Below are 13994 nucleotides of genomic sequence, written 5' to 3' on the forward strand. Positions count from 1 at the left end.
AATTTTGAAGCTCAATGCTTTTTTAATCTTTTTTGTAGGTATGCCGATATCATAGTTCACCGTCTGTTAGCGGTGGCTATTAATGCAGACACCACATACCCTGATTTAATGGACAAACACAAGCAAGCTGCCCTGTGCAACAACCTCAACTACAGGCACAAAATGTCTCAGTATGCACAGAGAGCCTCCGTGGCTTTCCACACTCAGGTAGACATCTGACACTGACTGCAACACCTAGAAGGTCTGAATTTATTTTTTAATAATTATGTTTCTTAACATCTTATCTATTTGACCCCTTAGCTGTTTTTCAGGAATAAGGGAATCATAAATGAGGAAGGCTTCATTCTATTTGTAAGAAAAAATGCTATCATAATCCTCATTCCCAAATTTGGATTGGAGGGCACAGTGTTCTTTGAGAACAAGGATAAACCCAGTCCTGATCTGAGCTTTGACTCCGAGGTACTCATGACAATGACATTCATACAGCATACAGACTTAAGTGAAATTGATATGTTTGCGTATTGTGTATTTATCTTAAAGCCTTAGAAAAGGTATACATCTTTTGTATAACACTGAAGTGCTGTGGTAAATTTAAATAACTAACTTGTCAGTTATGTTTGAATTTCTTCATTAGATTCAAAAGGTATTAAAACAAAAGCTACTAAAAAGTTTCTTCATCAACACATTTTTATTTCCATTTACCAGGCAGACAGTGACAAATTTGCAACCATTAGGTATTTACATTTAGTCATTAGCAGATGCTTTTAAGTATAATTGTGGAGAGTTGTGTTGTGGTCTGTAAAACAATCATGGAACATATGATTTGGAACTGTCCTAATACACCTTCAACTGTTGAAAACGTTGAATGAACAGTCTCATTCATGACACGAGCAGAACGCATTTTTGTGTAAATCGTTCGTGAAGTCATCCTAACATAAATATTCGGATTCATGAAACTTCCTATTTTCTAAATGTTAGCTGGTAGGAAAGAAATGTACACCTGCTCCATACAGGAGTTTGTTTAATGGATGAATTTATTTGTAAGCATATATCCTATTAGTCCCTTGTGCATTTATGCAATATAATGTAGCCAAACCAGAGAATGAAGTCCAGAGGATTCCAGAAATCCTAGATACGTAATTTGCATAAATGCAATTCATAGGCGGGGATTATACTAATTGTTAATGTGTGCATGCAGGCCCTGTTTACGAATGAATGGAATTCATTAACGTAGTAAAATGTGTGTATGTAAACATCAGATCTCAAAGAATTTGTGAATCCGGAGGAAAGGTCTGTTTTACGTGCAAATTACTCTTATTACTCCAATAAAATGTACTATATTTACGAATGTTTAATGAATGAGGCCAAAGGAGTCAGCAATCTGACAAGTCTGTTCACGGTTCTTAATAGTTCTGAAATGAGAAAGTATAGGAATCTTTCTTTTACAGTTGCAATTCCATTTAATGCCAGTTTTCTTAAATTCAGATTCATAGTGATGATCTTGAGTCATCTTACTTATAGCCTTTAAGTTTTGCAGTGAATTTTTATAACCCAAAACCAGGCTATACGAGTTCATATTCCTGTATAAATGTTCTGCAATTAATTCCTGCCCTTCTTTTTATGTCAGGGTCCGACGCTAACAGTGGAAAAACACTCCTTCCACATGTTTGATAAAGTCAAAGTGACTATCAGCCTTGATGCTTCCAATATCCAGCACCAGAGGATCAGAATGTCACTCATTGAACCTGTGGTATGTTGTTTAAACTAAGGTGCAATCCCATTTCTACCCCCTCTGTTTAGCACATTCACATGAAGGGGTAGGGGTGTCAATTCTCTTAGTTGGAGTCCCTATAGCCCTTCAAAATAAGATTTTTCAGGACCTATTTTCAGGAATGTTCAAACATGGCTGCTCATGCGAGTATTAATGAAAGCCTTTATTTTGGGTTTAATAAGGATTTTAAAAATCATCTTGTTTAATTTAATGTTGAGTTCTGTTTCTTGTCTTGAATACTTGAAACATTCATAAAAGTAGCTAAATTTTGCTAACATACTGCATTACTGATTGTACAATAGAATCGCAACATATACAACTGCAAAAAACTAATTGTAACCATGGCCATTTCCGGAATGCGCTCCAAGCCTCATATCGGGTTGTGTGTTCAAAATCGCCCTCCGATTCCCCGTCAGAAAAAGGGAGAAATCCACGGAATGAAACCGGGTTAATTATAATGCGCTGTGCCCTCCCCGGCCCGCTTTGCTCACCCCACACCCCTCCTTTTGCCGTTTCTGGAGTGTGGTGCCAAGTGAACCCAACGGAGTGCCCTTCCCAAACTGAAACTACAAAATAAGATACACACAATTGTCTAAAATATAATTATTTGCTGAATCGTTGAAAATTTTACTCATGAAAATTACTTAAGTTTGTCATTTACTGAAAGTGACTGCTTGTTTATTAGAAGGGCCATCTCAACTAAAAATGAATATGCCAAACTGTAAGTAAATTAAAGGGATAGTTCATCCAAAAATGAAAATTCTGTCATTTACTCACGATTATGTATTTTGCACCTGCATAAATTACTTTGTTCCGATGAACACGAAGAAAGATATTTGGGAACCAGTGCGACACTAACTTAAGGGTTTGCCTAAAAAAAAAGAGTGTCATCTCTGCTGCTCCCTATTCATTCACACAGTTTTTAACTGTTCTGTTCATTTGTAAAACTGGTTTGAAAGAACATATTTGCAAAGGTATACACAAATATTCTAAATTAAGTAGCTACTTAAAATATACTGGCTTTGGACACACTAAAATATGCAGACATTTTTAAATAATTGTTTAATACAAAATTGTGAAATTGGATCAGAGAAAAATCCTAGCTTTGTATTGTCTTATGTCCGTTTTTATTCTGAATTAAAAAATAAAAGCAATTGACCCGTCGCCTGGAGTTTGAATATCCAACAATCAAACCATAGAGTAGTGCAGTATGTGGTTTTGTATATTGTACAGTAGTATATTTTATTTAGTATATTGTTGCTTGCAGTCACATTGTACACTATAGGCTTATCTAATGCTAGCTAAGTTGAATGTGACATTAAGAGATAAGATTTAGCTCTTTAATGCTACCTAGCTTTACAAGAACTCGGTTACTACTTAATGTAGTGATCTTTATCTTTTTCTGAGTCACTTCAAATTCCATGATTATTTCAGGATTAATATCTTTAACTGCAGTGGGAGTGCTTTGTCTGATGTCGGACATAGCAAGAGGGGGCATGCTTTGCGAAGGGTCAATTACTTTATCAAGTATTCAAATGTTTTGTTGATCGTGACAGCTCTACTATAAAATGTTGTTAATGTTCATTTTTGTGTCGTCTCTTTCAGATCCCTGGGGTTAGTGTGGCTGTGGCAGAGTCTGAACCAGAGGCCAAAAAACCTAAGCTAGACCGCTAACACAAAGAACATGCTGTTGGTTTATCTTTATGCTAATTTTAGAGGAATCTGACTAAAATACTAAATGTACTTATTTTTTTAATGTTTCTCTACGCCTTTTTTTTTTTAAGCACGCTAATGCACCACTATCTGCATTCTATGGAATTTAAGTAAGTTCTGGAAACAATTTTGAAATAATTAAAACCAAAGCTTCAATGGCAAAATAATGTGTCTGTGTCGTAGTGTTGGGCCAAACAACACAACTTACACATCAGTGCATCTTATATCATTATGTCTTTATTTAGATTTTTTTGTTTAAATGAGTATAACCCGTGAACTACAAGAAATAAATGGTTGGCGAAATGAAGATTGCTGGTCAAGACATTATTTATTTTGGATATACACTGTCATCATATATTGTGGAGCTTCATGTACTTAATAATGGTTCTGATTTATTCTTAATTATAGGCTGTAAAAACACTACAAAATACGCTACAGGAAATGCTCCAATGCCTGCAATTTCCTTGTAACATATCCTTATTAATGCCAGTTACACAATCCATAAAATCATACAAAACAATAACAGGCTGTAATTCAAGTTTTATCAGTCTCACATTAATGTAGCATTAAGCACAGAAATATTTCTTGAGGTTAGTTCAATTGTATAAAAGAAACGGCTCAAAACACAGTTATACTAACCAAATAGCCATAGTTTTCCTTTGATATGGCAAGTATTACACTGCTTGATTTGAATAGGTTATGTGTCCTCCAGAGTTCAAGATAAATAAGGAGTATAGAGCCTGATTTGTCCCTCATGCTCAGTGCAGTGTGCAAATAACTACAGAACAAAAAAAAGTGGTTATGGAGAGTGCATACATTTATAGTTACCAAATGAATACAATGAACTGAGACGTTTTGTTGATTTAAGGGTCATTGACAAAATGGGAAGTCAAAAATCTTTAAGCTTTTTTAAAAGCATCCATCCCATATTTTAAGATGTTCTTTGTGCAAATGTTATTTGTAATTACACGATTAACTAATACACAATTTTATTTATAGAAGACAGGAGGCAACCGAAAATGTCAAATGGTGTAACTGTCAAAGAAATAGAATATCTAAAAATATACATTTTAAAGCAGTGTGGTGGATAAGCGCAACTGTCTGTTACCAGTGTCGTAAATGTCGCTGTATAAGCTTCTCGTGGGCAGCGCAATACACATGCATTTGTTTACTAAGCTGATGGAACAGAGTCGTCTGTTTGCGGAAATAATCCTACAACTGTAGCTGTCTTTTATAATTGTCATCAAACTAAAGACAACTACTCTATTGGTACTCAATATTAATATGAGATTGGCAGAAACTGTGTGTGTTACACCAGCTTTAAGACTGAAAATCAAGCATCAGTTAACAACCTCAGGTGAAATGGCAGCACGTTTTTTCAGCATTGAGAAAAAAACAAGAAATCATGTCTCGCGGTGTAACTACAGTTTAAGGGTTAGAATGAAATTGTCATGAATTAGTAATTCAATTTAGTAATGAAAATAACCTTTGGAATGTCGCGACTGGCCAATCAGAATCCGGTATCTTTTTGTGCGCAATAAACAAACCTAACCTGGCCCATAGACTCATATATCGCATAACTAAATATCCTTAATTTAAAGGGATAGTTCACCCAAAGAAAAAAAATCTATATTTCTTTTTACTCACCCACATGACATTATACACGTTTTAGGACCTCCCAGCATATTCGGAGAAATATATTTTGGATAACAGAGGTTTCTAGGCCTCCTCACAGCCATAATGGTAATAGTTCCTGTCAAGGTCCAGAAAAGTACTAAAGACATAGCTAATTTGGTCCATCTGATCATGTTGCTTCATAAAAATTTAATTGAACCACTGAGAGTACTCGTGTGCAAAAGAAACCAAAATATATTTTATTCTATATTTCACGTTCATGAGAGCACCACGACACATGCGCATCAGAGTTGCACGCTTAAGCGTTGCATGGTGCATTCGTTGGGGTACAATCCTGATGCATAGGTGTTCTTGTGAACGCGAGTCAGAGCCTCACGAGATAAATGTGTGAATAAGTTGAATAAACTCGTTATTTTGCAGAGTACTCTCGTCGCTTCATAAAATTCCAATTGAACCATGTGGGTGAGTAAGAATTTTTTTATCATTGCATTTTTGTTCAAATGTAGACACCCACTTCATTCTGCTACATTATTTAATCATGCATGTATATTACTGGTTGCACAAACTAGTCGACATTAATGCTCTGGCACGACAATTAAAGCTTGATCTTGACTAGTTGCATGACACGTGATTTTTTTTGACACTGTACCCTTAAGATGACAGCTGACTGTTAAAAGGCACCACGCGTGGGACAATTGTTATTCCCACCCGGTTCAGCGAGATTTGTCACACTTCCGGTAATAATACACTCACCTTAAGGATTATTAGGAACACCTGTTCAATTTCTCATTAATGCAATAATCTAATCAACCAATCACATGGCAGCTGCTTCAGTGCATTAAGGGGTGTGGTCCTGGTCAAGACAATATCCTGAACTCCAAACTGAATGTCAGAATGGGAAAGAAAGGTGATTTAAGCAATATTGAGCGTGGCATGGTTGTTGGTGCCAGACGGGCCGGTCTGAGTATTTCACAATCTGCTCAGTTACTGGGATTTTCACGCACAACCATTTCTAGGGTTTACAAAGAATGGTGTGAAAAGGGAAAAACATCCAGTATGCGGCAGTCCTGTGAAAAAGGCGAAAATGCCTTTATTCTAGAGGTCAGAGGAGAATGGGCCGACTGAGTCAAGCTGATAGAAGAGCAACCTTGACTGAAATATCCACTCGTTACAACCGAGGTATGCAGCAAAGCATTTGTGAAGCCACAACACGCACAAGCTTGAGGCGAATGGGCTACAACAGCAGAAGACCCCACCGGGTACCACCCATCTCCACTACAAATAGGAAAAAGAGGCAAGAATTTGCACAAGCTCACCAAAATTGGACAGTTGAAGACTGGAAAAATGTTGCCTGGTCTGATGAGTCTCGATTTCTGTTGAGACATTCAGATGGTGTAGTCAGAATTTGGCGTAAACAGAATGAGAACATGGATCCATCATGCCTTGTTACCACTGTGCAGGCTTGTGGTGGTGGTGTAATGGTGTGGGGGATATTTTCTTGGCACACTTTAGGCCCCTTAGTGCCAATTGTGCATCATTTAAATGCCACAACCTACCTGAGCATTGTTTCTAACCATGTCCATCCCTTTATGACCACCATGTACCCATCCTCTGATGGCTACTTCCAGCAGGATAATGCTCCATGTCACAAAGCTCGAATCATTTCAAATTGGTTTCTTGAACATGACAATGCGTTCACTGTACTAAAATGGCCCCCAGAGTCACCAGATCGCAACCCAATAGAGCATCTTTGGGATGTGCATCCCACAAATCTACATCAACTGCAAGATCCCATCCTATCAATATGGGCCAACATTTCTAAAGAATGCTTTCACGGCTTGTTGAATCAATTCCATGTAGAATTAAGGCAGTTCTGAAGGCAAAAGGGGGTCAAACACAGTATTAGTATGGTGTTCCTAATAATCCTTTAGGTGAGTGTATGTTATCTTGTCCTGCTTCCACACGCATCATTCACAATGGGGCTCATTCATGAAACATTCGTGAATTCAAGAGTAATTTGCAGGTTAAACAGACCTTCCAGAAAACTTTACTCCTGACGTTTACGAAGTATTTGTGAATCCTATTTTGTAATAAATGTGTGTATGTTTATGAATTCCAATCATTCGTAAACCGGGCCTGCATGCACACATTAACAATTAGTATTATCCCCCCTATGAATTACAGCTACGCAAATTACGTATCTAGGATTGCTGGAATCCTCTGGACTTCATTCTCTGGTTTGGCTACATTATATTGCATAAATGCACAAGGGACTAATAAGATGTATGTTTGCCAATAAATTAATCTGTGTCCACCAAAGAGTTTAAGCCAGCTAAAATAATAATAACTAAAAACGACCAACTGGTGGCGCTTGAGAACGCTTTGGAGGCACTGCGCTTTATTCTGGAGATGTGTTGGTTGGTGCGATATAGAATAGTCGCAACAGTTAGCCTACTTGTTACTAGTATCTTAAGTAATATTCTTCGAAATATGAAAATGCAGTCACCATTAATAGTAACTTCCCGACTGTTGTGTATAATGGTAGGTCAATGTAGTGTTTATCCCGCCTCTTCTCCACTGTGATTGGACAGCTGTGTAAAAAAGGACAGTGATGAGCAACTCTTTAACTTTGGGTAAAACGCAAAGTAAAAAATAATAAAGAACAGGGCAAAAGAACGCATGAAATATTATGATACATAGTGCATTTATATGCACTGTCATCAGTTTGTCTAAAAGAATAGAGAACACTACGTGTGGATTTACGCACTATTTACACGTGGTGTGGAGCATGTGTACGTTTCTTTTGTACCAACTAACATTTTGAATATACAAACATTACCATGAATACAAAAATGTATGTCAAAACGACTTTACGAACGATTTACACAAAACAATCGTTCTGCTCACATTTCATGAATGAGGCCCAATGGTGCTTGTTTTTGTCCGCAACATTCACGATTTGTTCTGAAGCCGCAAAAGCTCGCAGGTAAAGCCTTACGTTTCAGTGCGCTAGCTTCAACACCCAGATCTTTTAGTATTAGAATATTTTTGTACTTGTTTCAAGTTTAATAAAACATGAAATGTAATAAATAAAAGTGTTTCTCATATTGGCAGCTGCTGTCACTGAGGTGCTGCCTTTGTAAGTCTGCTATGATAAATAATCTGCTGCATTAGGATAATTAGCCTATGACTTAAAACAACATCAATATGTTGTCAAACAATCTAAACATTTTTCTGCTGTTCATCTATTAGTAAGCAGCGTGACACTTTCAGTTGACTTGTTGTAAATGCAAGGGAACTTCGATCTAAACACGCTTCAAATCTGAGGTAACGTTGCTGTAAAGATCCACCTGCTGCCCTTTTACTGCACACCCCCCCGACCTATCGCTTCTTTTGTGCCATAGATGAACAACAGTTTATTTCTATTTAGAGGCCATTCATACACAGCCTGCGCACACACCCATTAAATCTTGTTGCAAACATTTCCTAACTCTTATTTTATGTATTAATGATGTCATCGACGTGACCATCACAATAGATAACCTCAAAAGTTATATTACATTAGTTAAAATAGTAAATGAATAATAGAAATATGCATTGAAGCAATTTCTCAACTAATGTTGAGGAACATAATTTATCTTGGACTTTCAGAGCTTTAATTCCAAAGTTGTGGATAAGCCACCACTTTCTCAAAAATATAACATTGAACACCTGAAAATAGTTCCATATAGTAGTTAAGTTTATATAACATCTTTAATTAGCAGCATAAAGAGTGATATTTTACAAAATAGGCCACATTTATACAAGTTAATAATACTTTTTATAATGATGATGAATTATCAATGTATTCCTGGGGTCATATCATTTGACATGTATACCTAAAAATACCACACCCTAAAGATGTAAATTATCTAAATGTATTATGAGTTTCTAACCTTTGCATGCAGAAGTTAGTGCAGGGGTCTCCAACCCTGCTCGTGGTGAGCTAATATTTAGAACAATTGTTTTCCTATTACTTTTATTTACTCTCAAACAGAACTAATGTAAGATTATGCCAAGCTAGCTGATAGCGTTTTCTTGACAATTGCAAATTTAAGCAATTTTTGGGTATCAAGTTTTTACAGTTACACAGCATTGACATTTCTGCAATCATTCCACAAATATTCTCTTAAATTAAATAAGCAGAGTTTCAGTCGTGGTCCTCAGAAAAGAGAACGTACGCAAGTAATTTGTACATTTATTTTTCAGTTTTAACCCTTTTATATATAAAATAAACAATGCCACGGGGACACAAAAAGAGCATCACCTCATTGACCCTTAAACTGGACAAAAAGCTGCCAATCTTAAAAGTATTAAAATATACCTGTTACCTTTGGCTTAGTGTGTCTAGCATAAAATAGACCTTCTTCAGGTGTATGCGTGTCCAGCATTTCCTTACTCTGGTGGTCTGAACTGAGGGTGTCCATTAAACTGGTGGTGCACACTGAGTGAGTGTTATAACCACTATCCACCTGCACAGAGAACACGAGGGACAGATTAGATCTTGCCCGGACATGAAAAAGCTCATGTCACTTTGATATCCATATACTCAATATAAAAAATGCTTAAGTAAATACACACAAAGGGTCAGTAAACAGCAGCTGTAACCACTCAATGCATGCATGTATGAACAAGCTACTACGATATCATTAAATAGCAGCTGGTATACTAGTCAAACAGACAGTGCGTATACTAACCTGCATGCTAACTTCATTTGGTGTGATGCTCCCTTCTGCTAGCAAGGATACAAACATGTGTGTGCTCTCAGCATTAGGCACACTGTCTGTACTAGAACTGATCAGTCTAACTGGTGATGCAGTGTCCTCTTCAGGAACCCAACCACAGGATTCCTCTCTGCTGATAATATCCTCCTCATCTTCACTGCCAGTCTCAACTTTTGCAGCTAGATGTTTTACCACCAGCACATCTCGATCCATTTGCTCTGCAACAGCCATGGAGGCTTCACACTTACTCCCCACAGCCTGGACTCTTTGACCACATTGCCATGTTGAACTGGCATCAAGGTCCTTCGTTGGTGAAGGTTCATTGGGATGGACATTCTCTTTGTCCTGAAGGTTTGGGTGAAAGATAGGAGAAATAAAAGTAGGAGAGGCCCACATGCAGCCTCTGTTTATTGGTCTGGTCTGTAGGGGGGAGAAACTACGAATAGGAGAACAGCCTTCCACGTATGGGCTTTCTCCACACTGATTCATATTCACATCAGAGCTGCCCATAGGACCACTACCAGGGGACAGAAACGATAGCCTTTTTCTTTCACCTATAAAGGCAGAAAACAGTGTAGCAGAGCAATTTGCTGTCAGATCCAACATATTTGTACAGACGCAGTCATTTTTTGCACATGTTGAAATTATTTATATATAAGCTGCTGTCAATAATTTAACCAAAACATTTTATATAGTACTATAAACGCATACCACACACACATTTCTCATGTGTATTAATTAATCTGAGGAGAGCTCCTACCTGATACAGGTGTTGCAGAATGCTGAAGCATGATAGGCGATAGAACAGGCGACTTGAAAGCAGTTGATGATATCTCTTGAAACAAGGGACTAGCATCACTGCCCAGACTGTAGGCTCGACCTTTGCTTTGAATAGGACTGGATGAAAACTGCCCCTAAGGATTATGGGTAGAAGCATAACAGCAATGAAGAAAAAAAGATGTACCCTTTCCCCTCGATTTAATTTTTCATCTACAAGTGATGTAATTTTAGTCTAGGACTTAGCACATACAGACAAAGGAGTCCCAATTGAAATTCCAGTCTGAAGCGGGGAGACAATGACTGATGACATCATCTCTCGATTTTTGGAATGCTCATTATGGGAATTTTTGTCTGGGCTGGAAGGGGTAGAGGACTCAGAGCCACTGTCATGGCCATCAAGAAACAACTTTCGCCGCAAAGAGGAGCTGCTAAGGCTGTCCTGCACCTGCTCAGTTAACTCCTCTGTCCTATAGTAATCACCTGAGAAAGAGAAAAGACATTTATTTCAATGGCTATAAAAGTGGAGGAACGCTTGTCATCACATTCCACACTTGGGTAAGACGCCAAAATTCTAGAATCATCATAATGCGTTTACTATCACGTTAACAACCTATATGTTTTTTGCCTCAAATCAAAACAAACAGGCATACTGCCCTATCTGGATTTTTGTAGAACCATCTGGTCATGGACATGGTAGTTGATACAAAATGTCAATGTGCTTTTTTTAACCTACAAGATTTACCATACAAATATTAATATACAAGAGAGAAGTGTATTTTAGGTGATGGTAACTGGTCATTATCTTACGTTTCTCACCATTTCTCTCATCTTTTTGCACTAGTTCATTTGCAATGACAATGTACCTCATATTTTAAGGTACAAATATCCTGTGCGGTCTCAGTTAGAGAACATAAACATTTGCCACAAAATGCATCTTTAAGAGAGCAGAAAGTTAACATTAACATTTTGCGCATCAGACAATACATGATTTTAAAATCAAATAATTACCAAGAACTTTTTCAAGGTTGAAGTCCACAGGTAGAGACAAGCCTGTTTGAGAAATGACTACACACAAGGGAAAAGAAAGCTACATAAATGAAATTCCAAATTTAAACTTTTTACTTTGCAAAATTAGTGAACAAACCATTCAGTTTCTTATGAGAGTTCTCTTCTGTAACCGGTGGGGACAAAGAACCTGAAACCAGATAAAATGAATATCTAAAAAAGCTTTGGTTGCATTTAGCTAGCATCAGTATTGTACTTAAATATTTTGACTGACTTTTCTGATACGGCAGCTTCACGGATGGTTTAGCAGCTAGGGGTCCCCATGGGGAAGGAACAATGGCACCTTTAGTAAAAAACTGCAAAACATAAACCAAGCTGATTAAGTCGTCCTATTGCACAGAGGATAATACGGGGAAAGCACGTTCTACCTGGTCAATAGCATTCTGTCGTTTTTCCTCAATTTCAGCATCTGCTCTGTGAGGTTAAAGCAGAGTGGAGTTAATATCAAGAATATAAATGTGCAACTATATACCATTTTCATTAAAGAGACAAATACAGACATGCATACTAACAGCAACATACCTGGCTTGGCTTAGAAAAACAGCCTGGCGGTGAATGTCCTCTGGGTTTATTTCCACTGGAAGCAAATTAGCCATTTCGTCGATGGACCATTTAAACTTAGCTGGTGTCTGGGACGAAAAATTGTGATGTAAATGGATATAAATATGTTCTCTCACCTGTTCTTATGAATATTAAATCGCATGCAAGCTCATACGCACTGTTAATAAACTCCTGGAACTCTTGAACACGGACGGGCTGGGCACCAGAGGTTCCTGCAAGCGGTGATAATCGTTTGGGCTCTCAAAGGGGTTAAAAACAGCAGGTCTTCCCGGAGTATCTGGTGCTATATGAAACTCTGCTACATCCCCCATCTTTAAAACGGTGTCAATCCAGCCAGACTACAGTTTAATGAGAAAATAATGCAAGAATCTTCACAATATCCAAACCAGTCGTACAAATGTTTTATCATAATCACCGTTTCTTAGTAAAGATCAAAATGCTGTCGACCAGATTCTCTATCGCTGTTAGACTCAACGCCTAAAATGTCTTTCGATAAAACATATTAATGATCATAAATACTTACACCGGAACGACATTAGACAACACCGGGAGTACGTATATTGGACCCAACGTCTGATTTAATTTTCGCTTAAAGGGTGCTGGCCAATCACAATTCCGTACACAGTACAAAACAACCAATAACCAGCGTCGTGACGTTTGCTTCTTCTTCTTCGTCTTGTACATTTTATTGGCTCTGGGCAAAGCCCACTTTTGGCGCATTACTGACACCAACTGAACTGGAGTGACATTGCCGCACGAATTCAAAATGGGGTATGTGCAGGTCGGAGAATAGGGCGTGTCGCAATTGGTCGCGAAAGCTGCCTGTTCCACATCAGCTTAAACGCTCAATTTTCATTGAGGTGCTTTTGAATCGAATATTTCAACTATGAAACCAATAGCCTCATCAGTTGATTGCGGTTGATTTATAAATATACTAGTGCCTATTGTAAAATTGGCCTCAACGTGTACCGAGTTGTGAGTTCCCCATGATCACCGGGCTGTTAGCTGATGTTGATGACAGCATATACTGCTAAACTTGGCCGCTGCCTTTAATTTCAGTTTAGTGGTTAACATAGGATATAACAGTTTTGTTCTTCTAATCATTTTGAGTGGTGCTTGCTGCAGAGCCAAGGGGGTGGAGCAAAAGCTGGACCTAGTGGGCGGAGCTTGAGCTATCCACACGTAGGTACATTCCCGGATCCGACCTCCTACAGTTTGTTCCGCACGGCAATAAAAGTGCGCATTAAAGATAAACCTAAACATAGAATTAAACAGCGACCTAAATGCTAATATTTGTTGTTATTTTTGACTCGTTGAAATGTTTTTAACATTTATCATTTGTGACAAACGGCAGCTACGTGAACACCTAAAGGAAATATTGAATTTCCAAACTGTGTATGTTTTCAAACAACTGTTGAAACTTTGTATCCATCTCAGAAAATGAAATGTTATAATATTATCTTTTCCATTTTCTGGACCTGGTTTGAACTCTGGCAGCTGCATTCTGAACTAACTGTACTTTGTTTATTGATGATGCAGGACAACCACTAAGTAGAGCATTACAGTAGTCAAGTCTTGAGGTCACAAATGCATGAATAAGCTTCTCCGCGTCAGAAACACATATTTTGTAATTTGGCAACATTTCTTAGGTGGAAAAAGGCTGTTTTTGGATACAGATGAGAGTGAAAATCTGATGTTTTTTTATT

At 37.8% G+C, this 13994-nt stretch overlaps 2 protein-coding genes across 11 annotated transcripts in view; one reads left to right on the forward strand and one right to left on the reverse strand.

Moving 5' to 3' along the window:
• dis3 (DIS3 exosome endoribonuclease and 3'-5' exoribonuclease) overlaps nt 1–3800 on the forward strand; it is a 34050-nt gene extending 30250 nt beyond the window's left edge. Inside the window, exons 18-21 of the mRNA XM_079463311.1 lie at nt 39–207; nt 301–459; nt 1628–1750; nt 3377–3800. Of these exons, the coding sequence (XP_079319437.1) occupies nt 39–207; nt 301–459; nt 1628–1750; nt 3377–3445 (520 nt within the window). The 3' untranslated portion in view covers nt 3446–3800. The remainder of the gene's footprint in view (nt 1–38; nt 208–300; nt 460–1627; nt 1751–3376) is intronic.
• On the reverse strand, nt 3699–13024 carry bora (bora aurora kinase A activator). 10 transcript variants are annotated; one of them, XM_079463318.1, is made up of 13 exons: nt 12812–12886; nt 12447–12626; nt 12250–12356; nt 12096–12141; nt 11942–12023; nt 11807–11857; nt 11671–11727; nt 10913–11142; nt 10643–10796; nt 9856–10436; nt 9490–9630; nt 7626–7710; nt 3796–4262 (listed from the first exon to the last, which is right to left on the reverse strand). In XM_079463318.1, exons 2-12 carry the CDS (start codon nt 12597–12599, stop codon nt 7678–7680), a joined length of 1635 nt encoding a protein of 544 aa, XP_079319444.1. In that variant the 5' UTR covers nt 12600–12626; nt 12812–12886; the 3' UTR covers nt 3796–4262; nt 7626–7677. The 10 variants fall into 10 exon arrangements, with proteins under 10 accessions (XP_079319441.1, XP_079319440.1, XP_079319442.1 ...); XM_079463317.1 differs by having other exon boundaries at nt 12704–12841; XM_079463319.1 differs by lacking the exon at nt 12812–12886 and adding an exon at nt 12704–12776 and having other exon boundaries at nt 12447–12599.
• Nucleotides 13025–13994: the final 970 nt, after the last annotated feature.

Source organism: Barbatula barbatula (assembly GCF_947034865.1).
Source record: "Barbatula barbatula genome assembly, chromosome: 8".
NCBI lineage: Eukaryota > Metazoa > Chordata > Actinopteri > Cypriniformes > Nemacheilidae > Barbatula > Barbatula barbatula.